The 26,340-nt window shown below is 44.2% G+C and overlaps 2 protein-coding genes across 2 annotated transcripts in view; both read left to right on the top strand.

Annotated features, from left to right (window-relative positions):
• Window positions 1–26,340, top strand: part of LOC125943522 (uncharacterized) — a 1,494,167-nt gene that overhangs the window by 523,171 nt on the left and 944,656 nt on the right. The window lies entirely within an intron of this gene.
• Window positions 14,432–15,926, top strand: LOC119440363 (uncharacterized). Its single transcript, XM_037705279.2, has 2 exons — window positions 14,432–14,602; window positions 15,047–15,926. Exons 1-2 carry the CDS (start codon window positions 14,432–14,434, stop codon window positions 15,884–15,886), a joined length of 1,011 nt encoding a protein of 336 aa, XP_037561207.2. The 3' UTR covers window positions 15,887–15,926.

Here is a 26,340-nt window from a genome sequence, read left to right as displayed (position 1 = left end):
CTATCGGTGAAAGCGCATCGCCAGCTAATGGTGTCAGTTGCTTACTTATGGAGAGAGAAAGATTTGTTATAGAAAAAAGGAGAGGTGAGCTTGACTGCTAATTAGCATGCGCGAAAGGATATGAGCGTGAAAACAGAGAGACGTAAAATGCCAATGCATGTGTATATTATAATTTAACTGAATGTATCTGGGGCATTCTGTAGCGAGCATTCTACTCATGGTAGCGGAACACCTTCGTTATTTCTGGCTACAAAAAAAAAATACCAAACATGGTGAGTTGGCAACTTCGAGATGATCTGGCTTCGTACGATCTGGCTTCGTAAGAACTGAGAGAAAAAATTTACACGATTGGACAGTTTCTTTCGACAAAAATATTTAGGTAAAACAGCTGATGCATTATAATAAGTAGCATACATGCTTCTTTTAATCTTTTCCTCCCCATTCCTAGTCTCTAAGTGTAGTGTAACCAACCGAACTCAGCACTGTTTAACTCCCAACCTTTCATTTATTCTTCTCTCTCTTTCACGATCTTTAGCGGAGAAACTTGAGGTGGTTGAGCGCCATGGCTGGGACACTTTGGCTTGAGTAAACCAATTACAAAGTTATTAGGCAACCCCTCGAAGCCCCTTCTGCCTTATGGTTACTTTTGAGTCAACAGATTTAAAGAGTGTAATTGAGTCAGGAAGGCATCTCGCTTTCTTTACTGTACGTGAACGATTTGGTTTCAGGGGAGGAGAACATTTTACGGAATGAAAATGGTACTGCTTTTACAATAAACTTTGTCCCAGTTGAGCGAAAGAAATGGCGTAGAGAAATGTTTCCTGTGGATTTGCGCAAAAGAAAGATTTTGTACGTGACACAGCTAAGAATCCTGCTAGGATATAGTGAATCATTATGTCCCGTAAAGAGTACGCTTAAATCACCACTTGGAAAGACAACGTAAGATCGTCTAGAGTTCGCAGGAAGCAGTTGTAGGCTGCAGGAGTACGGAGACTTCCTCAGTAAATTAAGTGAATCCGAGTGTCAAATTATTGCGGAATCAGGGGCTTATGACTGCTCTTTAGTGATTTAAGATATCAAAAGATTAACATGGCCCTTTGGCTTTCTCTTTCATTCCTTCCTCAGAATCCGGTACCCAGGGCCAAGACCACATATGGTTCCTCGAAGCATCCTTTAAAAGAAAACTGACTCCCAGGCAAGCCTGCAGCATTGAGTCAGCCTGCCGTAACAACGGCGATTACACGGTGCATCTTCTTTCTACCGGAAAAATCAGCTCCTCTGACTGTCCTTACCATCGCACACTTTCGAAATTTCCAAATTTTCGATCCATGAGGGCTTAGAATTCGCTGGTGCATGCCAGAGAAGGATTATTAAATCAAAGCCCTTATAAGGTTTCACATCTCAGTGACTTTCTGCGCTATGTCGTGCTTTGGAAACATGGTGGTGTTTATTTGGACACTGACGTAATTGTGCTCAAGTCCCTCAAAGGAATAAGAAACAGTCTGTCCTACGAGGCCAAAAATAAGACCGATCCGGTAGGTAGCGCTGTACTATTCTTCGACAAACAGCATCCCGTACTCGGAGCGCTTATCGATAAATGCGCAAGCTGGTACAATCCTAGGTGGTGGAGCATATGTGGGCCTGCATTGACGTCACTGGTACGTTTAGACGCCGAATTTTATCGGCACGTGCATTTCCTCAACACGTCCGTTTTCTTCGGAGTTCCTTATGAAACATGGCAGGACTTGCTCGATGCAAGAGTGGCATCAGCGGTGCTTAGGCTGGTAAACGGCAGCTACGGTGTCCACTTTTGGAACAATGTTAGCAAAAATAAACGAGTGGTGCCCCGATATGGCTGTGCACTGGAAGTTCTCGCTCACGCCCACTGCCCCGAAGTGTACAGACTAGCCTCCTCCGAGAGATACTTTTGAATGCATCATGTCCCGTACTATCACCCTACCTTGCATATCATAGCAACAATATTTCTGGTACATTTTTCCTTGACTGCGACCTTGACCTGGGCGCAGAAGGCTATAGGCCAAGATAAGGTGTTGTAATGATGCGTGAGGTTGTAGACAAAATGTGCGCGCTAAAAGTGGCTTTTTATTCAGTCACTAATAAATGATGCTTTCGCATTCACAAGATCCACCTTTAGAGAATGTACCTTTTGTGCTGTGTGCCTTGCAGGAGATATCAAATTCGAACAATTGGGCAAAATTTCTATTGCGGTATGGTGCGCTTCGTAAATGCATTTGCCTTATTCACCCTCTATGAATTTACGTCTATAACCTTCTATCAAACTTTGCTAACGCAGTCATAAGAAAGCAGCTTACGAAAGAGTTGCAGGTGTCAGAAGCAATATTCTATTTCACCCGATATATTCAAAATTAAAATAGCTCTTCTTTTAGTTTGTATGTTCACTAGTACTCGTCTTGATTCTAGTGCCCCATACATCGACAAATTGAAATTTTCATTGTAGCAGGCAATAAGTTTCTATATGGCTTTAATAATGATTTATAACTCTTTTGTGCAGCATGAAGAGTTTTGAATTGAATATAGTTGAAAATGAGCGTAACAGAGGAGGGTAAAACATGGAGCGGGAAGAATTTTTCATGCAAGAAGCCGCCAGCTATATTATAGACTTTTGGTTTTCAATAAAGGTCTCTATGAATCTGTTCCACTCGCTTTTTATGTCTCTTTCGAGAGTTTGACGAGTTGCATGTTTAACAATGATGCATATAAACAATAGAATTAGGATGAGGAAGTACACCCTGCAAGAGATTGAAATTTCTGAAATGTGATTGCTGACGTGGACATAGCTAATTGATTCTTGATAGTCATAACTGTAATTACTACAATCAGCACTTGGTTGCTGCTTTTTTTCAATCACCAATCAGAATGAACCAGACGCTGGACTCATCAACGAGGGCTCTATTAAGTAAGATTAAAATTGTGTGGCGTGATCACTGATTTTTTTTTCAGAATGTTCAGATAAATGCTATATAGGTGTTTTTTACGTCATCTGGGCATATCTGCAATCAATGCAGCCGGACGTAGCAAAGCTCTAACTGTACTTAAAAGTTCCGGTAATAAATAATTCCACCGTTTCCACGTTGAGTGAACCTCCGTCACATCGAGTGAACGTTAAAACCGCCACCAAACATTGGAAATATAAGTGGAAGACCATATAATGATGAGAGGCCGATATGTCGAAGGTACTTAATAAATGATCACACTTCAAGCAGATAATATACTTTTATAAATGTGAAGCTTAATTTATTCCAGCTGTTTGGACGCCATGGAATACAAACAACTTAATTAATTGATTTCGCTCACTATTAGTGGTTCTTCGAAAATTGCGGACATAATAACATGATAGTATGTTAAGCCTGGCATGTGTGGAAATATTCGAAAATGTGATTATTCTATGCTCTCCTGTCTCTCCCCAAACTATTCGCATCAGGCGAGAAACCTTCATCTGTAGTCAACGACCAGTGAGGGAACCAGCGACCGTATTAGGTGATCCTCAGAAAAGAACATACATATTTGTGCAAGCGAATATCCATGTGTACAGTCCCCATGTCCTTTCTTGTGATTCGCATTCATGGCACCCACTTCGCTTTCCGCGGAAGCTGCACTGCCTCGAAATCTCTTGCTTTACCGAGGGAGCAATTTATGCTCGAGGAGTGAGTGACAGGCATGTGAAGGAATCTATCACTCCGTTAAGCCTTTACTGGAACAATTCGACCACAGCTTGCACCGACACATAAATGGGCTAGGCGCTGTAGTTGGGGAGATGCTTGTTGATCTGAGCCATGTAAATATTAATACGAAGCTTTCTTTGCATCTTCTCCCAACTTTCCGGGCTCTGCTGCTGCTGTGATGGTCTTTACACACGTGCGGCTGGGTTTTTTTGCAACACCACGAGATGTCGCTCGCCTCCGCGCATCCCGGGGCGCTGCCGCAGCTGCATTTCACAGTAGTGCGTATGGCACGTGCTGTGCTTGCTTTCCGATGTAACAAAATGCAGCTACTGGGCTCTGGAGCTCACGTGCTGGGCTCGGATATTGTAAACATTACAATCGTCTATAGCCTGAAGAGAGCGCTTGCAGCGGTCGTCTTGGAAAAGATATCCAGAAGAAATTTGCGCGTGGAAGTTCAAATGAAAAAGAGAATTAAAAGAATTGGAAAAGAAACTAGGACATGCGAGACCGTTCCGTTTGAAAATTTTTTCGCTATCGTGAGAAGCAAGTTGTGCTGAGGAACACTCCCTTACAAAAAAATTGTTGAAAAGTTCCTTAAGTTCCATTGGTCAACGTCAACAAATGGCATTGAAAGTACATTGTGATATTGTTGACACATGGTTAGAGAAGTTGTTGGTAAGTGTTGATAATTGACTGGGCACGGTGGGCCGCACCAGGACTTGACAATGAACATGCCTGCACTTTTGTTTATTCAGGTTGGTTGCTGTTCTTGCCGTAGTGACGATTCTATGTTCTCGGTCCTACTGTGTCCAAAGCTTGCGTTGAAATGGCGTATGAGCGTGTTCACGAATGCGAACTGATCTTATGTGGTGAGCTGGAGAACAATCCGGGTCCCAATGCTCAAAACATGTTCGTTCAAATTATAGAAACGCCGAACCAAATGCAAAAAGATATTTCCCATTTGAAATGTTTTCAAGAAAAACTGGACGCATGTTTTAACTCTCTGTCCGCTACAGTCAAACGAGTGGAGCACGGTGTTGTCAATTTTGCAATCAGTATTGCCATGATAACTCCAATGAAACAGCAGTTGAAATATATTCACTCGTCATTTAACATGCAACACATGATGGTAAGTGGTATCGAAGACCGTAGTCGTAGCTCCAATTTGATTGTCCATGGAATTCCTGAAGACGAAAATTAATATAAAATAAGCTCAGAGATAAGTTGCTCATGAATATATTCCAGAAAAATTTAGGTGTGCAAACTTCCTCGGTCAATCGAATTCACGGGCTCGGAAAACAAACAATAAGGAACGTCCAGTTATCCTTTGCTTACAGGACTATGTAGAAAAGAAAAAATGTATTTTCCAATGTAATAAAGCTAAAGGGGATCGACTATTTCATCACGAATGACTATTTCAAAGAAACCTTAAGAAAGCATAAGTTACATTGAGAATCATCTAAAACAAAGAGGAAAAATGAACTCAAAGTAAGACTCATAAATGACAAGCTGACAGTTAACAATCAGACATATGTATGGGACGACGCTTCAAATGAGCCGGTTCTTGTTTCTTCACATCCTTCTGCGGACGCACGGACCTCAAACTGACGCACTGCCTCGGGAGGCCGAAATCCTTTACACTTCATTATTTTAAACACGATTGCGCAGAGCACAGTGATCACCACTCACTGGCTTGCTGGGCTCCGCGACCCGTCCGGCCAATTAGCCCGTTGGGCGTTGCGCCTTCAAGAGTACAGCTTTTCAATTACCTACAAGAGCGGACGATGCCACACGGATTCCGACTGCCTCTCGCACCTCCAGTGACCATACGAAAATGCAGAGGACGATGATTTCGACGACTATTTAGTTTCTATTTCGTCCGACTTTCCAGACTTCAGTAGCTTCAAGAGCGAGCAACATCGTGACCCTGCCTTGAAGCATTTATTGGAATCTGTGCATGATTCACCAGGGCAGACATTTACTATTTCTAATCGTTTACGGTACAAGAAGAATTACTGAGCTGATCGCCCTCCATTACTCTTAGTAGCGCCAGAAAGCCTGCGTCCTGGGGTTCTTCGTTCGATGCACGATGACATCACGTCCGGCCACATAGCTTAGCACGCACAATACACCGGCTCCGCCAGATGTTTTACTGGCCGAAATTCTGTAAAAACGAAGCAGTAAGTCGCCAATTGTGCGGTTTGTCAGCGCCACAAGCAAACGACGACTGGCCCTGCAGGTTATTTGCAACCTGTCACGCCTCCGACGTCGCCTTTTGAAAAAGTTGGCATTCACTTACTCGGACCACTCCCGAAGGCATATTTAGAATATGTAGTAGGTACAACGCATAGCAACCACAGAGCCACGCTATTGGCTTACGCGCTTGCGGGACGCTGTGATGTCAACCCTAGCAACGGCGCCAAGAGACTACTCTCGTTCTCGGTGCTCTAGACGTCTGACACAAGCTAAACTCTATGCCCGGGCGGGCTCTCTCTTCGTCTCCAGCGCAACGGCTGAGCCAACCTACCTGTTGTGTTTGGACTGAGATCGGACTTGTTTTTCTCATAGTGTTTGTCTTTAACGGCTGTACGCACGAGTTCTGCGGCTAGTGTTGCGTCTGACTTTTGTTTTTTCTCCGGCTGTGCGCACGTGTAATATTCGGACTGTTTTTTTTTCTCTCTCGCTCTCCAAGTGTTTTGTTTTTGGCACGCACGCACGTGTTCTGCGGCTAGTGTTCCGGCCGACTTTTTTTTTTCTCCGGAGTGTTTTACACAACCGGCTGTGCAAACGCGGTTGTGCGGCTATGGCCGCTGCGGACAGTGATTGTCGGACGTTGACGCACTTCGCGATGGAATGCGTGAAGGATCACGTCAATTCATGCACTGATGTTGAAGTCCTACGTTCCAACATCACAAATGACGATGACGCTTCTCGATGGGTCGAAGAGTACGGCTTGAAGACAAACACGTCGTGGGTTGTAGACTTCGCCCAGCCAACAGCAAAGTGTCAAAGGTAATTAATACAAATTTGCCACTAGAATTCGTTTTTTTTTTTCTTTTTTGTCGAACACGAATGTTTTGGTAAAAGTGTCCTGTTTTCGGATATGGAATATCTTAAAACTGCCAGGATGAATGAGAAGATCGTAACGCGCCCATCCAAGTACATGATGCTACTCCAGGTGAGCGATTGGGGAGCGGAAGAACAGGAACGCAAACTAGCGATATAATAGGACCAGGCGACAGCTAACACTGGCTTTGGCCGCTGCCCATAGAATAGCTAGCTGTAACGCACCCGTGTACATCACCAGGAGCTCCGCTCCTATTTGAAATTTCAAGGTATGCCCCTGAGATTTGTCGGTAGCTACATTTAGCCGACATTGGATTTGCATCAGGACTAGCATATCCCGTGAGGTATGCTAGTGCTCCTGTCACATAGGTACATCGATCGGACTTGGCATCGATCCAGAGTTAACTTTTCGAGCGCGACATTGGCGAAAGTGATTGTGTAGAAGTACTCGGAAGTGTCCATTTAACAGGTGTATATTTTTCCTTTGAACCAAGCCATTGGGAGGTAGCATATGTGGGTAAAAAAGGAGCCGCCTTAAATTTGTTCACCTTTAATGTCAATGAAATAATACTTACTCTTACATGTTACATTTTGCAGGATGGTATTCCACAAAATATGGCGCTGTAAAGAATGCAAGCGCAACAAGTCATCCGGCATGCCTGCAGTGCACTGCCCTGCCAAGATTGACCTCAAAATACAAAAGGTCAACAGGAACACAAAAAGGAATGATGCCTTTCTGCGTGGAGAGAAGCCACTGCCAGCTGTCATAAAACTGTTTCACCACAGCAGCCACAGTCACAGCACAGCAGCTGCGGAGGCCCTTCGTCGTCTCGCACCAACGTCCCCAACTAAACAAGCCTTTTTGGAATATTTCAACAACGGCATGTCCCCAGCCGAAGCTATCAGGCTTCATGAAAGCAAGCTGGTGGTTCAAGAGAATGGGTATGCCCTCGTTGCCAACTCGGCAGTTAACCCAGTGCCTTCAGCCATATATTACTGGCACAAGCTCTGGCGTGAAGAAAACTTCGGAAGAGACATTGACCCACTCTTGAAAATAGCAGAGAAGATGCCGCTGTATGCCAAAGAAGGTGAGCCTTACAATTAACATGTTGCACTAATCAGTTAGGGCTCCAAAAAAGATTTGCCCTCATGGTTGTTTAATGCTTTTGTGGGATTTCAAGCATGACAGATTTTGATAAATGTTTTCCACGTCATGTCAGTGCCATGCTTGACACTGGGGTTTGAGCACTGATAGAACAGGAGTGTGGGTGTCATGAAGATACTGGACAGTGTGTTCTCAGTCAGTGGAGATTTTAAATAGTTATATATAATTAACGAAAGGAAAATGAGGCATCCACCCAACCATAGCAAAGTGCTACGCAGGAAACCGATGTCGGTTGCTTAAAAAAAAGCCTGGCAATTGAACAACTGCTCTACAATGTGAGCTAACCAGGCAGCTAGCAGATCTCAGAGTCAAGTCGAATAGATCAACAGCTTGAAGCAATGCCAAGTGCAGAATTCCACAAGGTGATAAGAATTAATGAAGAGAAAATGAGACCTCCTGCAATCGTAGCGAATAGCTACAAAGAAAACCCATATGGGAACCTGGAATAAAAATTTCTATATAATGTTACAAGGAGGCAGCAGCCATATATTTACACTATAAGCTCTAGGTGATATGCAGCACTAGCAAAGACAGTAAGCAGGGAGTGCTAACCAGCAACACAGTTTCGTTGTCTTTTGCAAAGGGTCATCATGTCCACACTAAAGCCTGAAGGTACTGTAACAATATGCTGTTGAAGGATGTGTCAAAATTTTGTATACAACAAATCTGCAAAATCAGTGCATGATACTTGACGAAGGCAAAGTCAACACAGTAGGAAAGTGATCATATCTGTTACCTTTAGCTGCCCCCTTCTTGCATGCCATTCTGGTTGTCAGATTCAAAATCAAATGCATCAAATGCATTTCATTCAAATGCATTCAAATGCATTCAAATTCATTCAAATTCATTCAAATGCATCAACCTGGTTGTCAGATTCAAAATTTTAATTATCGATTATGCTTATAATTAAGAAAATACCAGTTCAATAACCAGCAATGTTTGTATGTTAAATGTATGCCAGCCATGACAGTGTATATGTATGCCTGCTCATGAGGGTTTGAAGTGACCAATGAGTTAAGAGAAAACTGGGCTAGATTGGACTCAACTTCACATGCAGTCTCTCTTGCTCTGCCATATTCGCTTTCAACACACACACTATGAAACTTACCAAATTTTTGCTAATGCTTCAGAACATTAGCATGCACTATATTTTGAACACTATGAAACATGGCAAATGCACTGTGTCACGGCACACAAGTAGCGAATCCTGTAGCTCGTGTTCAAAGTGCAAACTAACTTTCAGTGCCATCAAGGCTTGCTCATGTTAGCCTTTGTGGGAGTACTTCTCTGACTGACTCCTTTGTTACTCGTCAATGCTGTACAGTTAGCATTCAGTGCTATATGCGGGCTAGTCGCATAGCGCAGCACGAAACATTTGGACCAAAAACAGCCGATGGGCACATCACACTACAGTGGCATGCTGCAGTGCTGCAGACAAGTGATAAAATATGTATGTTCTGTTGATGGGGTAGTGCTACCTCACATTACATGCATCTTGCAAAATGACGCCACGATATCTGCCGTAAATCACAGATCTGGTTATAGTGACACTGCTGCCTTGGGGTAATGCCCCCCTTATCAAAGAAATAGGTACGAAGGTAACTCAAATGCAAACATTCTTTTTGACTGAATAATTTATTGCGCGATCGAGAAACTGTTCAGGAAAACTTGCTCTATAACGTTCCCCATGCTTAATAACCTTTTTAAAACACTTGCAAAGTGCCTGAATGTCCACATAAGAAAAATTCTCTGCATTGGCTGCACAACCAGTCATGAACTGCTTGGAGTACCTCTTCATCCAATTGTTACTTCTCTCCCCCCAGTGCCTCTCAAGGAGGCACGGGGGGGAGAGAAGGTACGTCTGCGAGGTCTGGTGCCCATGGAAGAACTGGCACACTCGATGTACAGGTCAATAATATTTGCAACTGCTGTACAGGCAATATGAGGACCAGGACTGTCATGCTGCAAAATGACACTTGCGGACAGAATTCCATGCCACTTTGTTTTATGCCATGTTAAAATGGTTTTTCAGCAGACCTGAATAAAAGGTACTAGTGACTGTGGTCCCTGTAGACAAAGACAATATTCCAAAGTCTCGCGTTTTTCATCCCAGAAAAGGCAAAGCATAATCTTTTTTGGAGATGGTGAACGTGTTCTGTGGAATTACGCTAGGTGGCGGAAGGTTCATGAAAGGAAAAATCGACATCCACCCATATGTAGCATGAAGGTACAAAGGAAACCCACACAGGTTTTTCCGAAACAGCCTCATAGTTGAAGAAAAATTAATCTCGGACCATGACGAATTGTTCTTCAACTACGAGACTTTGTTTGAGAAATCCGTGTGGCGTTTCCTTTGTAGCTTCATTCTACTTAGGAGTAGATGTTGATTTTTCCTTTCTTTCTGCAGATGGTTGTGTATGAAATTTTATTGCATTTGTAAATGACAAATTACGTCATTGCATGCTCACTCCCTTTGTTTGGGATGTGGTAGTGGACCCATGTTTCAACCCCAATAAGGAGCCTAGGAAGGAAATCACCTTCTCGTTCAAAGTGGCCTACTAGTTTTTCACAGACATCTACAAGTTTGCTTAAGCTATTCTATAAACTATAATGGTACCCATCTTGCTGACACTTTCTAAAACTGGAGCACGTTATAAACAATGTGATGGCTGATCTATTACTTAAATCCAGAGTTGTGGCTCATTCACAGTCACCCGGCAATCTGTCTTTAGTACCACTTTGACAGCTGCAATAGTCACTGGTGTTAAAAACTTGAGGTCCTTGACCTAGGTGAGGAGTCTCACATGTCCCACCATTGTGAATTCTCTACCTGCTGCTGCTGCTGTAACAAGCACGCATTGCACATACTTAGCCTACATTCTCCAATGAATTTCAGTATGCTTTACTCCTTAAGGTGTCAAAAATCTGATAACAAAAAGTTGTTCTCTGTTACATGTCTCAAAGTACCATTTTGAGCCACCTCAAGTGAGGTGGCCATGTTTACAATGAGACAATGACGTTTGTTCACCTGCACTGCTCTGCCAGCTACTGAAAAATTTTTACAACACTAGTAGCAACAATGTTGCAAACTTGCAAGGCGGTGGCACATAATTTCTGAACTTGATTACAAATTCATAATTTTCGTTTTACTGGCCCTCGTATCTCTGAAGTTTGATGCTGCCTTCAACATCAGTTTCTCACCATGGTACCCAGTTCTCATGGGCACTTTAAATAAAAAAAAGAAACACCAACGCAGTTGTGAACTGTCACGACAGTTGACTGGCGTTAAGGATTCCTGTTTGTAGAAATGATAAATTGAGCACTTTGGATCCATGAAATTAGAAACTGGGATTAATTTTCTTTTGTTCTTAACTGACAAATGTGTGAAATTACTGTATGGTTCCAGTTCACATGAACTTATGGAGCTTTTGGTTCTAGTTCCTGCTGACACCCCCATTCAAAAATTAATTGCAAACCCTCCTGCTTAAACAGGTCTATACTCTTAGTCACATTTAGTTCTAATGCAAAACACTAACATGTTATGTCCACAGAAGTCACCATCTTGCATTTCTTCACTCAATGCAGGCCTCGATGTCAAGCTGGGTCGGTCAGAGGATGGCCAGTTCTGGGTGGTCTTGGTTGTGACCCCAATAATGAAACGCACACAGGAACTGAGTGCAGCAAGCGAAATTATTTTATAGATTCAACATCATCCTGTGATGCCTCGCATAGCACTCTCACAGTACTGCTGACTGCCACAAATGCTGGTGCGGTACCTGTTGCTGTGCTCATCAACAACTCCCAGTCAGCAGAATGCTACCGCACTGCATTCACACTGCTGAAGGAAAACTACCCAACCTGCTTTGGAGGGCTCAGTGTAAGTGCCTGAAAAATATGGAGTCAAAGGTGTGGCTTCTCTTGAGATTTCAAAATGGGGTGTTGTATGCTTCGGTTAAAGAGAGAGAAAGACGTTTATTAATAATAAAAAAGACAGTGAATATGATATTTATCTTAATGATAAATATGACTTCTATGATCCTTTATGAAGGAGCCTTTAAGCTTAGTTAAGACAGTGAACCCGTGGTAATGTTCAGTGCTAACACAGCAATAGCGTTATTCTGGTAGCATAGCTCCATAGTGGTCACAACACTATGGTTGTACTGCTATGACAGCTTACTGTAATATTCCTTCTACTAATGCTTGGCAAAGCTTAAAAATTTCCACGCGAATAATCAAAACATCTTAATCTATTTGGTTAATCCGATTTCTAGATTTATGTAGGTAAGTAAATTAGATCAAAACCAACGATTCTTATTAAAGTGCAAACACTTTACCAGAAAGAAAGCTGTAAAGCAACCCGTGTTTATTTGAATAGACACCTTTATTATTACATCGAAACTCTGTGTAAATGCACTTTTGAGCATGCTAAGCTCTCACACACAATTATATAGGCCCAGCTGTGGTCAAATAAGCTTGTTAATATTTTTTCACGAAGCTGCTCAGATGGCAGATATTGCCAGGTGACACATCATCTGCACAACCGGCATTGTATGCCCAGCAGAAGGAAGCCCTGCGCTCAACACTGCTGCAGTGGGCCTATGTTGTCGTTACTGGCCTCTGGCATCCCTTTCAGGCACTACATACGCAATCGTGTATGCCAAGATAGTTCATCAACAGCAAAAAAAAAGTTATGATATTTAAACTGTGTTGCATGCATCTTGAAACACTTCTGATTGCAATTGTGCTGCAAGTCTGAATGAGATGTACAAAATGTTTTAGTAAAACGAGTGCAAAGGTAGACAGTGGCAAATTTTTGCTTGGTGTGAGTATGTTGTCATATGTAGCGGGTTCACTTCTTTTATTGCTTTTCATAATGCATTGCACCTGTCATAATTTTCAAGAGGCTGGATGTGTGCTTAAGCCTACTAGACATGATAGAGTCGATGTCCTCATATCTGATGTTCCTGTAGTGAGTTTTCGCATGGAGTCTACATTTTATGATTCCGAGGATGTAAAAAAAACAGGAAAGAAAAATAATTGTCACCTGAAAAGGATATAACTGTACTTTGATTCATGCCGCTGCTTCGTCATTTTTTGCTTATGCGAGCACTTGTGCTTATGCTACCGCAGGTCACCTTGGCTTGCATATTAGGCATAAGCCCCAGTATTAGCACTGCAGTGCAGTAAGAAGTAACATAAAAAAATGATACAAAAATTGTCATGCTGACACTTGCATCAGTGAACTGTCTGTTCACTTCTTCAAAAAAAAAGAGGTGAATTATCTTTACCTGGAGCATGAATGGCTCAACGAGTGGCAATTTTGGTTAAAGTAATTTTTTAACACGAAAGTGTTTTATGCCGGGGTCCTTATATACGCGCCTTATATATCTAACACTCCTCCGTGTACCCGCGCTCTTGTTTGGGGCGGTGCCGCCGCCTACGAGCAGAAAAGAGAAGTACTGCATTATGACACTAACGCGCACCGACAGTGAACGCTTCGGTGGTCTCACCACTACGACGCCTCGATGCCAGCATTCGAAGGGACGCTGGCATCAAGAAGCACTACCAACGCCACCTAGGTGGCGTTGCTAGGTGGCGTTGGTAGTGGCGTTCACCGTACTCAGCACAGCGGAGCGTGGCCTCCGCAATTAGCTGTGAAAATGTTTCTGAAGTTGATCGCGGAGGCTGCAATTACGACGCGCTGTACGCGCTGATTTGACTCGGTGACGATTCAGTTACGTGCTTTGTCTTGCGCGTTGTATTAGTGTGTCAGTTACGTGCTTCGTCTTTCGCGTTGTGCTAGCGTGTGCAACGTAGTGCAGCTTCCATATGCACGACGGTTGCTCATGGTCATCGACGTTGGTAGTCGTGATGGAGGAGACGTGCCACCAGGCGTCAGCGTGGGTGCATCAACGCCTAAGGGCGCTTTAGCCACAAAACACCAATAGACATTATATATCAATGTGCAATAAACATTACACTACTTCTGTGAAGACACGTTTCACTTTCGTGTTCTATACCGATTCCTATATAAGAGGGATCAACCACATTTTTTTTTAATGTTGTCTTACATGATTTTTTGCCTATGTGTCTCAGGGGCCTGTTTGTATGATATTTGGTCAAGTAATATTGGCTATGTAGCGTGTACTTAATTTTTAGTATTTATATACTGATTTGGAAGTAAGTTTATGCTAAAGCGCATGTTACACTGCCCTTTGTTTCAAGGGCTTTGGTATGCTGTAGCATAATTTTGCCTGAATTTTGTTTTTGATAAAACTGTACTTGTGCGTAGTTTGGTGTGGACTGATTACAAAAAAAAAACCCGTACAAGACTGAGACATAATCTGCCACTAGAAACATGAATAAAAATTACAGACAATAGAAAACAATTTCTTGGATATTTTTTATTTAACGGTTGACATTTATGCCTTCCACAAGTTCTTAGTTGACTGTTCTAAATGCGTTGTTGCTCTATTTGTAGTATCCTCAAGCCTTCATGACGGACAATTCTGCCGCAGAGAAAGCAGCCCTGCAAGCTGTTTGGCCCCAGGGGACACAGCTGCTTTGCTTTTTTCATGTTGCACAAGCAGAGTGGAGGTGGCTCACGGCAGGTCGCAACAACATCGGAAAAGAGCAGAGAAGAAGTCTCATGTCAGCATTCCGGCAGGTGTGTGCCCCAGAAGCAGTTTTGCACTCATACGGTACTAGGACAAGTTTTGGTAGTATGTGCTTCACCATTGATAGTGCGCAGAGCTTTACCATTTGTCACCGATCACAGGTGTTAAGTTGGCTGCTGGCATAATTGTCAAAGCATTAAAGAGCTGCAACTAATTAAAAGCTGGTGGAAGCTTCACAGAAGTATGTCTTTTACAAATGCTGGCATAAATGCCGAAGCATTAAAGAGATGCAACTAATTAAAAGCAGGGGGAAGCTTCATAAAAGTGTCTTTTACTAATGCTAGTCACCGGCACTGGAGAGCTAACAGAATTTTTTTATTCACTCTGACTAAAAGTGCACTGAGATATTCCAGTTTTCCCTAAGCATTTTGAAACAACATGAAATGGATAATACTATAGCTTCTTGAATGAATTGTTGCATTGATTTCTTTCAGATCATGTATGCTGACAGCACTGAAAAGCTGGAGAGTGCTATCAAAAACTTCCGAGAGAGTTCCCACACATCATATCTATCACGTGTGGAAGCCTTTTTGGACCGGAAAGAAGAGTGGGTGCTGTTGTTTCGTAGCAAGCTCACAACACGTGGCCACAACACCAATAATTTTGCAGAGGCTTCCATTCGGATTTTGAAAGATATTGTTCTTTCAAGAACAAAAGCATTTAATGCTGTGGCTCTAGTGGAGTCAATATCAGAAGTATGGGAGCTCTACTTCAAGAGCAGAATTTTAAAGCACGCGCACAACCGTGTCCCCACACACCAGCTGCTCTACGACAGCCTTCTGAAGAAAACACCAGAAGGAGCTCAGGCATCAGTCGTCTCACTTGGGGACAACTGCTTTTTGGTGCCAAGCTTCCAAAAGAACGGCGAAATTTATGATGTGTGCAGAGATATAGGCACGTGTACATGCCGAGCTGGTTGCACAGATGCCTTCTGCAAGCACCAGGCGCTTGTACACAAACATTTTGGTGGTATTTTTCCGAACTGCCCAGCACTGACAATAACTGACCGCCATGAACTGGGAAGACTGGCCCTCGGAGATTTGTGCCCAGGCATAGAGTTTTTTTCAAACTTCTGTGACACCAACGAAGTGCAAAGTGAGCATGGCCCAGCACTTCAACAAGAAATGTGTCCTGCTAATGCAAACGAGAATGAAGAGAGAGCAGACCCTCCAGCTGTCCTTGGACGAGAAGTGTGTCCAACATCAGGCCTCGAGCAGCAAGACAGCCAGGTGTGTGCCACTTTCCATGCTCAGGTTAATCAAAAGTGGGTATAAAGATATATAGCAGCAAATCGTGTCAAGTAAAAAACATGTAACTGGCTGACTGAAAGTAGTCAAGCATATGACATTCTACTCATGTAGTTTGTAACATTTGGGCAGAGTTGACTGGCATGCCAGTGCCTTAATTGTGTGAATCATTGTAAGCCGGTATGCATTATAATGATGCACCTATGCCAGGCAAACTGTATATAAAGCAGTTTGGACCAATGTGCATGATAGCTGCCGCCTTGTGTGTGTGTGTGTGTATTCCAAATGGAGTGATTTACAATTTGTTTAAAAGGGAAGTTCGAATTTTCCCACATTGTTTAAGCTTCTGCAAGCTAGAACACACCCCTGTTCACTAGTGTAGATTTTTTTCATGAACTTCATGCAGTCTCTTTAACAAGTGTTGCCACTAAATTTACTAGCTGCGGCAGTTGTGCTTAAAGGGTGACTGCAACGATTTCTTGAGGTCGGCGAATCTCTATGAAATTCTATGGGCATGTTCTTCTACACACTGTCATTTCTTCAAAATGGCACGCTTGAGAGCTGCGCTGACTTAGCACAAATGAATTTAATTAATCATGTGCAACTGTCTCTTTAGGCTGGGGTTTCTTACCGGCCACATTGTGCTGTGACGTAGCTGTAGGTGCCCTTTGTATCAGCACAATGCATCAGGTGCCTGAACGGAAGCTCCGCAACTGGAGGCATCCTTCATGACCTACGAGCTGCTGCGCAAAGCGTCGTGCAGGCACTGTGCACACCATCTCGGAAACCATGCGTACACGTTCGTTTTTTCTGCTAGATAGCACCACAAATCAAGAATAGACTGTTTTGGGAGCATGCATTTGTGCAACTGGCACATGCGCATCCTAAATAGTAAAATGTCCAGATAGTAAATGAACGTGGTCATCCCCTGGTTCCGTGATATAAGTGATGTGCAACCACTGTTGCCATCTGGAGACACGGTGCCAGTGGTTTGACATGGTCACTAATCAGTGTGTTATTCGTCACTTTCGTTCCCCACGCTTGCAAGACCAGCACGCCATGCATGCAAGCCTCGTTGACCTCCCTCAATCTACGTCACACAGAAAGGCTCTTGACTGCCCAATCTGGCCCTATTTCATCTACTTAAAATTATTTTCAAATTTGCAGAGCAATCCAACTTTGGATTGCCTTTGCGGCCTATTGCAAAGGACATCATATGCATGCATGCCTTCAGCACAACAATATAGCACAATTTCTGTAGCACAGTTTTTGTATCACTTATTGGTTCTTTTTGTTCTTGCTTCATATAGACTACATAGCCATCTTCGTATCTAAACAGGTTATTATGTTAGTTCCCTCAAATATTGCTGCAAGTTCATGGCCACCGACAAGTGCATAAGCACTGCCTCAATCACGCTCACAGAAGCGGAGATAGAATTAGCAGAGATAGGCAGGTGGCGGTGGTCTATGCCGTAATGGCCTATCACGTCATCACATAATGGTCTAGCTACATCCTATATCCCAGGCATATCACCATGTACATACATGTGTTCATAAACAAATACGGACAGGTGTTTGTCTGTGCTTTGTCCTTTCATTTTGCATTTCTTTGATTTAACATGTTCAACAATGCAAAAAAAACGAGTATACACCAACTAGCCCCATTTATTGCTTTACTGAATGCGTACAACTCTTTTTATGTTATATACTTTGACAATTTTCGATATGAAGCTTTGTGTGACTCCCTTTGTCTTTAAATTATGGTGTTGATTTTGATCTAAAAATATATCGGGGTTCATGGAAGGGTACTGCAGTTTATACTGGAGGACCCTTCCTTAGGAGATACTCTGTCGTAATTTGCTGAAAACCTAATTTTTCCAACAATATCTAACAAAATGATGATTGTTGCAGGATGTGGACAACAACCTTGAAGCTCTCTTTGAGCAGATGCGGCAGATTCATGCTGAGGAGAAAGGCAACGAAACGTACAGAAGGCACCTGCTCAGTGGCACTAAACGCCTAAAGAGATTGCAAGAGCAGAAGCGTGGTATTGGGGCCATGATGGCTATGGATGCTGCTTTAGGCCTCGAGTTAAGGCGTGGGCGTTGTATTAAAGTGCAGCCCACAGCAACTTCAAGACGACGTCCAGGAGTGACAAGAGGCTCCAAGCGAGTAGCAGCGGGACGACCCCCAAGTGGCCCTTCACCTAAGCGAGCAAAGAAGCGGCGTCATGTGCTGCAGCAGAGTGTAGATGATAACATTCCACATGTGAAGTTGCATGGCTATGGACATTGATGCAACTTGTTTCGGTTAATTTTTCATATTCACTCGCTCTTTCTTTTGAGCTCTAAATATGTGTGCAACCGATGTGTTCGTCACCTGAGGCAGAGCTTGTGATAATACTTTTCTGCTGGTCACGAAACTTCTGGACAAGTTTGCTATAGGGACAGCAGCTGCTGCTCAGAGTGCCACTGAAAATGAGGAGGCTACAATGGCGGGTGTTGTCAGCTTGATTTGGCAGTTTAGAATAGTTTAGGCCTGATAGCAATAGGCCGACATAATGTCAGTTTTGGTCTGCTGATCTGCAACAGCTGTGTTGGCAGGATGGAGTCATAAGCAGACAAGTCAGACGATTTTGTTGCCACACTGCAGTGACACAACGGCTCCCTGTGACGACGCGGCTGTCGTGAAATTTTTGGCGCTGAATTGCTTGCTGTTTTTTGGTACTCATTCTCAAAAACATATTTAGCATATTCGCGGCAAGAAACAGTTAGATGGTGCAAAAGTTTTCGCGTTTGAATACAGATTTATGCGAGCGGTGTATTTGTTCACATTGGCACACATGGCCACAGTTGGCTGTTGTTCACTTCAAGCATCACATAAGCTGCGTAGCTCTGACACGAAATTGTGATGAAGAATTACAAGACATGCTAATTTGCAAATATGAGCATCATTGCATCAGACTTACAAGACGAGCTGCATGATATGAGCGACCGGCGACGTCAGAGGCCCCCTTTGAAAACAGCGAATGGGAGACAGTGGGTGCTAATGATAGCTAATTTTTGCTTTTTTTTATAACTCTTCATCCTGCATGCAGTGTGCCTGATGAAGTATTGTTAAAGGAAACTGTGTAAATATAAGTGCTCAGTAAGAGCGCTTAGCTTTTTTTGAAAATGTTGGTGCCTGCTGTACACTCGCATGGCTCAATGAAGCACGCTGCAGCATTGTGGGGGTTGTTACTTGTTGCCCATTTGGCATAAGAGGCAAACAAATGCATCAGCATAAGAATATTACAACCTCCTTATAGGTCGTCAACAATACATGCAGGGCTACCACTATATGGAGTCACATTTCGTTAGTGAAAGCGCCGGCGAGTGCGACTGACAGCCTTCGATCGACAACGGTGATGTACTGATGTTGGCTCTGCAGTGTCCCCACTTCCTGCTTGTGTGCGCACCTTACAACGCTTCAAATCACTATGGCTAGAACTGAACTACAAAAGCAGGTCTGTCGTTAGTGGGTGCATGAACTTTTCTGCTGAGTTAGGCATAACATTCTCTGAGGAAGTTTGACACAGCCTCAAAATTGACTTGGAACAACTGGCACTTGTGCATTTCAACTTTAGAAGCTCATTTCACCACACTTTAAACACGAATGAATATATTGTGTCCCAGCTAGCGGTAAGCCAAGCTGTTAAAATAAAATAAAAAACATAGCCTGACGACTGAACACCATAGGTCTGAACACAAACACACCAGCCAATAGCTGCGCCGCTTGCCAAGTGTCCCCTCATCGTAGCCTCTCTGAAACTTTGGTGCCACCACACAGTCACTGTTGGCAGCATATGAAGCTCCCCATTGCGTGATGGAGAAGTTTCGTGACCAGTTCAACGCATTCACTCTCCCCTAAGCTTCGCCAAGACACTGCTGCTAAGGGGTCGTTATTGAGGTTACCATAGGAGTGAGGTGCGCGCTTGCTCACTGGTCAAGATCAAATTATCCAGCAAATTTAAATTTTAGCGTAAAAATAACGAAAGCTTGGGCCCATAAGCATGCATAGGCACAAGCCGGAACTTTCGGTTGGAACTGAATTAACTGGAGTTGAATTAATGGTAGTCTACTGTGTATTGTTCCCAACTACTTCACCTGGTGCTAGAGGCCAAAGAATATTGCTGCTGTGCCCTTGCGCGCTGTGGTTTCTGAACCACCCTATAGCCTTTACCAGTCTAAATTCATGCCCTTTGGCCTGCATAACGCCTCTGCTATGTTTGAATGGATGACGCACTCTCTCCTTTTGCAGCTACAAGTGGTGCATTTGCCTTTTGCTACCTTGATGATGTTGCAGTCTTTTCTCCCACATGCTGGTGCCACTTCATGTACCTTTTTTTGTCATGCTGGCCTTCAAATGAACTTTACCAAGTGCCATTTCGGGTGTTGTCAAATAACTGTGCTTTGCCACCTCGTCAGTGCTAAAGGAATTCCACTTGACCGTGACAAGCTTCATGTTATTCAACACTTCCTTATGCCAGGTTTTCTAAGGAGATTCGAAGGTTTCTCAGCCTTTATTCTTATTTTCAATGCTTCGTTACGAACTTTGCAGACACAGCTTGTCCCCTCTCGCACCTCCTGACGGACATTTGAATTTTCATGGGGCACTGAGCAAGCTGCACCTTTTGCTACAGTGGCGTAGCCAAGGGGGGGTTGGGGGGGTTCAAACCCCCCCCCCCCGAAATTTTTTGCACCCCCCCCCCTTACTAACCCACCCTTTTTTCTCGTCGCTTCGCGCTGACATATTTCAAGAAACCGGTGCTACTTTCACACTTTCATTCCTGGGCGCTTCCGTTTGGGTTGGTAATTTACAGCGAATCATGTCTGCATATGGAAAAAAACTGTCACGGTGTTTGTCAAGGCCTTGACACTCTGTGAGGTTTTGGGCGCGAATGTGGCGTCCGCATTCTGAAACAACAAATGCGCAACAAATGCGCAACAAATGAAGCACCAAATGCGGCAGCCGCATTTTAGATGAAGGCGAAAATGCTCGAGGCCCGTTTACTTAGATTTAGGTGCACGTTAAAGTCCCCAGGTGGTCGAAATTTCCGGTATACATTTCCGCCGCTTCCCTTCAAGCGCCGGTTAGGCCGCGTTCGCGTAGGAACTTGGTCTCGAAGCTGTCGGAAGCGGCAAAATCTTGCAAAAATCCACCCGCCTAGGCGGCAAAACAGGCAGAAAAACAGGCGGCGAGCCAAATTGGTCTCGGACCGATTTTTTCGCCATGGCGAAGCGGAAACGCGGCGGAAAGTCGTTCTGCTCGACCGGAAGCTACACTAGCATGTAAACTTCCTGTCGTAACATTGAACATGGCACCAAAAGTGTAGGCTGTAATGCTGATCGACGCGATCAAGAACCACCCCTTCCTCTACGACAAGAGTGGCACTCAAACGTACTGTCAGCAATACTCGCGATAGTATTCAACGTCGCGCGACAGGAGGTGCGGCAACGAAGCCTTGGCGTGACCCAACTTCTTACACTTTTGCAAAGCCAGGCGAACCCACCACTGCCGTTTCCGAGGTTTTCTTGTTTTCCGTTTATTCATTGTCGATTTCTAGAAAACAAGTAGGTAGAAGTATAAAAGCCATTTCTTCTTCCACTTCCATGGAAGACAATAGTTAGGCAGATTCCTCGTTGGCGCTCCATAATTCTCCTCGCACGTGCACGGTATGTTGCAGCAGTCGCAGGGTGCTTTTCTCGTCGCGACGATAGATTGGGAGCGTAGGTCTCACGTAGGACGCGCAGGCTTCGGCGAGCCTCAACACAAGGGCCAGCCCGGGTTTTAGCTTTGGTGTTCCCGTTGCCGCTTTCGTGTCCTGGAGGCGCCGAAAATAATACGAAATGATGAAATGTTATTACAACTTGTAAATAAAAGCTATTAAAGAAATATAATCACGCCTATAGGCAGCAACCTGTGACACAGCGCTACCGCGCCCGTGTGAGGAGAATTACAGAACGCCAACGAGGAACTTGCCGAAGGTCGCAGATGACACGCGAAATTGCGCAAGATGATCACTTTTGATGACGGGTGGGTCAGTGAATGAACATACCGCTCGAAATAATGCGATAATGAGCGCCACCACGCCGACAAACGTACGCAGACTAGATGGATGTGGACGAAAGCGGCAGCGCGGCCGCGGTGGTAGCAAAACAAATGTGAACTTGGACATGCGCGGAAAAGATTTTCCGGCCGCTTTGGCCTCTCCACCCGCTTGCCGCTTCCCAAATGTGAACGTAGCCATAGTCTGCAGCGCAAAACGTCTCTCGTTTGCGATTGCGCCCCTACGGAAGGCTGGTAGTTACTGTTGTGTTGCTGAATCCCAAACCAGCAATTACGAAAGGCTGGTAGTTGCTGTTGTGTTGTGGAATCCCAAACCAGCAATGTACACACGAAGGGGTTGATGACAGCAGTGAAATTCCACCGACTCGCAATAGAATGCACGAAACCGACAGCCGACAAGCATGAATTACTGCTGTGCGCAGTAAAGCGTAAGTAAACTCTTGTTGCAGGCGCTGACAGTTCTCGTCGGAGTTCACGCGTCCTGAGAAATTGATTATGTGCACTATGCACTGAACAAGACCGGAGTTCATTCCTGCATCACTAGTACACCAATCAGTCGAGATTCTGTGAGGTACAAGGCCACTTCCTGTTTGCACCGGCCTAAGTGAAGCAGAAATGACTCGCACGCACTACTTAAGATGCGTGCACATGCCATAACTATGCAGTGCGGTGAAATATTCTGTACAATTCTGAATCTGTTGACGTAAAGGCAAATGACGGCTGCATGCTCGCACACAGCGGAAGACACAGCGGCCCATGCACTTGCCGCAGGAAATGCAAGGCGACGAAAGCTTCGTAAAAAAAAGCATTACTCGTTTTTGCGCGTATTTAAGTTTTCTAGCGCAAAGACGCAGCGAACAAGCTATTGCTATGGGAGTAGGTATAGCCTGGTAACACGTGCATTTTCACCTGTATAGCCGTCCTTGACCTGTGAAACGCACTTCGCCCCGACGAGGACGACGCCATCTACGCTTAACGGAGATTAACAATTAATGATGTCTTCTCCGATCGGGCGGGTCGTCTCAATAATGCGTTTTCGAAGACTGGTCCAATCAGTGGCGCGATGAGAGACGGTTGCTCCAAACGCCCACTGTACCTGTCGTACTTACTGTATTTTAGTGAGCTTACATTACTTTTTACTTAATTTCTGCACAACCACACAGTGCCACACACACACGCGAGGGGGGGGGGATCCCATGTCTTTGATATACATGCATAGAGTGTGCTTAAATTACCGATACTTATTATCGATCACGTCACGTAGTGGAAAGCAGACGCTTGCCCCCCCCCCCCCCCCCCGGTCGGGCCGATGAACCCCCCCGAAAAACATTTCTGGCTACGCCCCTGTTTTGCTACCTTTCGAGACCTCCATCTGCTCAATATGTGGCACTCTCAACCTCGTCCACAAACCCAAGTGCACAGTGAAGTGTTCTCTGTGTCAAGGAAACCATCCGACGACTTCCGAATGTGTCCTCAAAGACCCTCACCACCACCCCCGTTGCCCCATCGACACCAACAAGACCAACCTCGAAGGACTCGCTCCTGCTCTCAGTCAACGCATCAATCCAAATATGGACCTACGTCTGATACTACACCAAAAACTAGTCATCATTCTCAATCAAGATCGAGATCAGCTATGAGACGCAGATCGGAATCTCGAATCAGACCAGCCTGCAAGATTACCGCATCAAGGGAACCACAGGTGAGCTGCGCAGAATGCTGCTTCCCACAACCCCCAAAACGTCCCACACCCCCACCACACCTCCGTCAATTAATGCATATGCATACTAGCCCCACCCCGACAGAGCAGGCCCTTGCAAACATTGTACAAGAGCTTTGCACTGAGATAAGGGAGTTTGAGTATGCACCTGACACAGATTCTGACGAGTACACACCTGACAACCATCAACCATACTTTTACTGAAATCTCTATGCACTGAGTTAGTACAAAAATATTGTCTTCTAAGCGTCTGCCTGGCCTGAACCCATTCTGTAGTTCCCCCAATACATCGTTTTTCTCCACCCACTTCGACAGTTCTAATTTTATGGCTTGCATTGCCATTCTATATATCACCGACGTTACTGTAACTGGCCTGTACGAGCTCGTCTTATCCTTATCTCCTTTGCCTTTGTAGATGAGATTCATCTTGCTTTCACGCCATCCAACAGGAATTTTCTTTGTTCTAATCACTTGCTCTATGGCATTAGTCAGCAGTGCCTTGCTTTTTGGACCGAGGTTTTTGATTAGCTGTATTGGGATTTCATCGGGTCCTGCTGCCGTGTTGTTAGGGACATTTTCTGCTGCCTTTTTCCAATAAAAGCTTTCTATGCTAAATTTTGATCTCTCTGGCCTCTCTGCTGTTGCTGGATCTGTTGTCTGAACTACGCTTTTTCTCGTGCCGAAGTTATCCCTAATAACGTCTGTGATGTACCGCATCGCATCATCTCCTTCGTAGATGTTACCGTCTTCATCCCTTATAGCCGTTTGCGAGTTTTTAGTTGGAGCTCCGAGTGCTTTTATATGGTTCCAGAATCTTTTTCGAGCGCCTTTGTCTCTTTTGTGAATGTTATGCACCCACCGTTCACTTGCGCATTTAATTTTCTCTTGCACGAGCTCACTCGCAACCCTTTTCTTTTCTCGGTATGTATTCCATCTAGGAGCACCTCTTCTTCTTGTAATCCCAACTTTCTGGCTTCTCGATGAGCCCTAGATGCCTTTTTACGCTCTTCTATAGCTTGTTTTATTTCCTTGTTCCACCACTTACGTGGTTTCCTCTTGCCAATCCAACAATTGTTTTGCCGTGTCCGCCTTATTTCATGCTGCATAACGTCCACCAGTTCCTTATTAAGCGCAACGCAGAGTGCCACCTGGTGCCGCGCTCTGTGAGCACGGAAAACAAATCAGAATCGGTTTCGTTTTCCAGTTTATGCTGTAGTTGCTGGAACAGTAAAATAATTGCTCGAAAAATAATTTACCTGTGAAAGAGGATAACGCTTTATCTCCGACAAGACAGAGAGATAGAGAAAGCAAGGAGAGGAAAGGCAGGCAGGTCAACCAGAAGAGCGTCCCGTTTCCTAATAGGGATAGCGAATCCCAGTGTTGCAATGCAATGGACAGCAATGCGTCTAGTATAGTGCAAATTTGGGCTGGTTGGTGCTTGTAATGAACGGGCAAATAATGAGTTGTGTCATAACTTTTTCCTAATGTTACAATAAAGCTCATGGAACAATTGGTGTTGCATGTTGCGTCAAAAAAGAAACAAATGTTGAATCGCTACGCCAACGCGGCATGGCTATTTTTTTCCTTTTAGTGCCCACAGTACTAGGTCCCTCAGCTTCAGTAACCATCGCGTAGTCGGCACAGGGTGCTTATCAGTGCATGTTCGCGAACTTTATTGTGCCGTACAAGAAGGTGCGTGCTAGCCGGTCTTGTTTTAAGATGAAGCGTGCCAAATGCTTGCGATTACATCTTATTATAAGCATTGAGAACACCTAAACAGTGCAGATTATGCGTAATCGTGGTGTGTCAATGAACGGACAGTTATTGACAGAGATGATATGTTTTGAACTAATTTGGCGAGGTTGAAATCATATGCAACTTCTGTACAGTTCAGTAAAGCCATGGCTGTTTCTGGCATTCAAACATTTCACCTCACCATAGTACTTGGATCTATAGGCCGCCACTTCTCTTTGAGACCATTTGTTACTAAATTTAAACGCAATTACGGTCATTTTACCACTCGCCGCGTTTCGGTGCTGATTGTTAGTGTGCACCAGCAGCTGAGCTGCGCAAGCTTGTTTACGTGGGCACGTATGCGCACCGCTATTTGTTAACCTAATCATATATGTTGTATTATAAATTGGAAAGCATTGACACCAAATAAAGAGAAAACATTGCAAGTACACGCATATATTTGAGCGTATCATCATCGTCACAAAGCCCTTGTGCGCGGTGAACTATGATCGGAATAGAGCGTACGAAGACATGTATTAAATATACGATCATTCTTGCAACTTTTGGCAGCACGCTATAGCTCTTACACATTGGGTGTGTTCCAATACTCGCCTTAGACGGCTAAATAGACAGCTAAGCGGACGGCGGCCATCTTAAGTCCCGTTACAATTCGCACGAAGATGTCAAAGTAGACATCATCGCGAAGACAGCATCGAAGTCAAGAACGATGTAGTCTACTTCCCTGTCTAAACAAGAGGCGACTGAGCAGGACGTCGAAACTCGACGGGAAGGTTGTCTGTGCACACAAAACGTAGACACGCTTTTCTATACCCTAAATCTAAGTCACGCCATGTTTTTCATAGGTTCGCAGGCGAAAATACTTAAAATACAGAACTAATGTGCGCTTTTCTCTTTCTTT

The sequence above is a fragment of the Dermacentor silvarum genome, chromosome 2 (assembly GCF_013339745.2).
Source record: "Dermacentor silvarum isolate Dsil-2018 chromosome 2, BIME_Dsil_1.4, whole genome shotgun sequence".
NCBI lineage: Eukaryota > Metazoa > Arthropoda > Arachnida > Ixodida > Ixodidae > Dermacentor > Dermacentor silvarum.
This window is presented reverse-complemented; position numbering and strand designations above follow the sequence as displayed.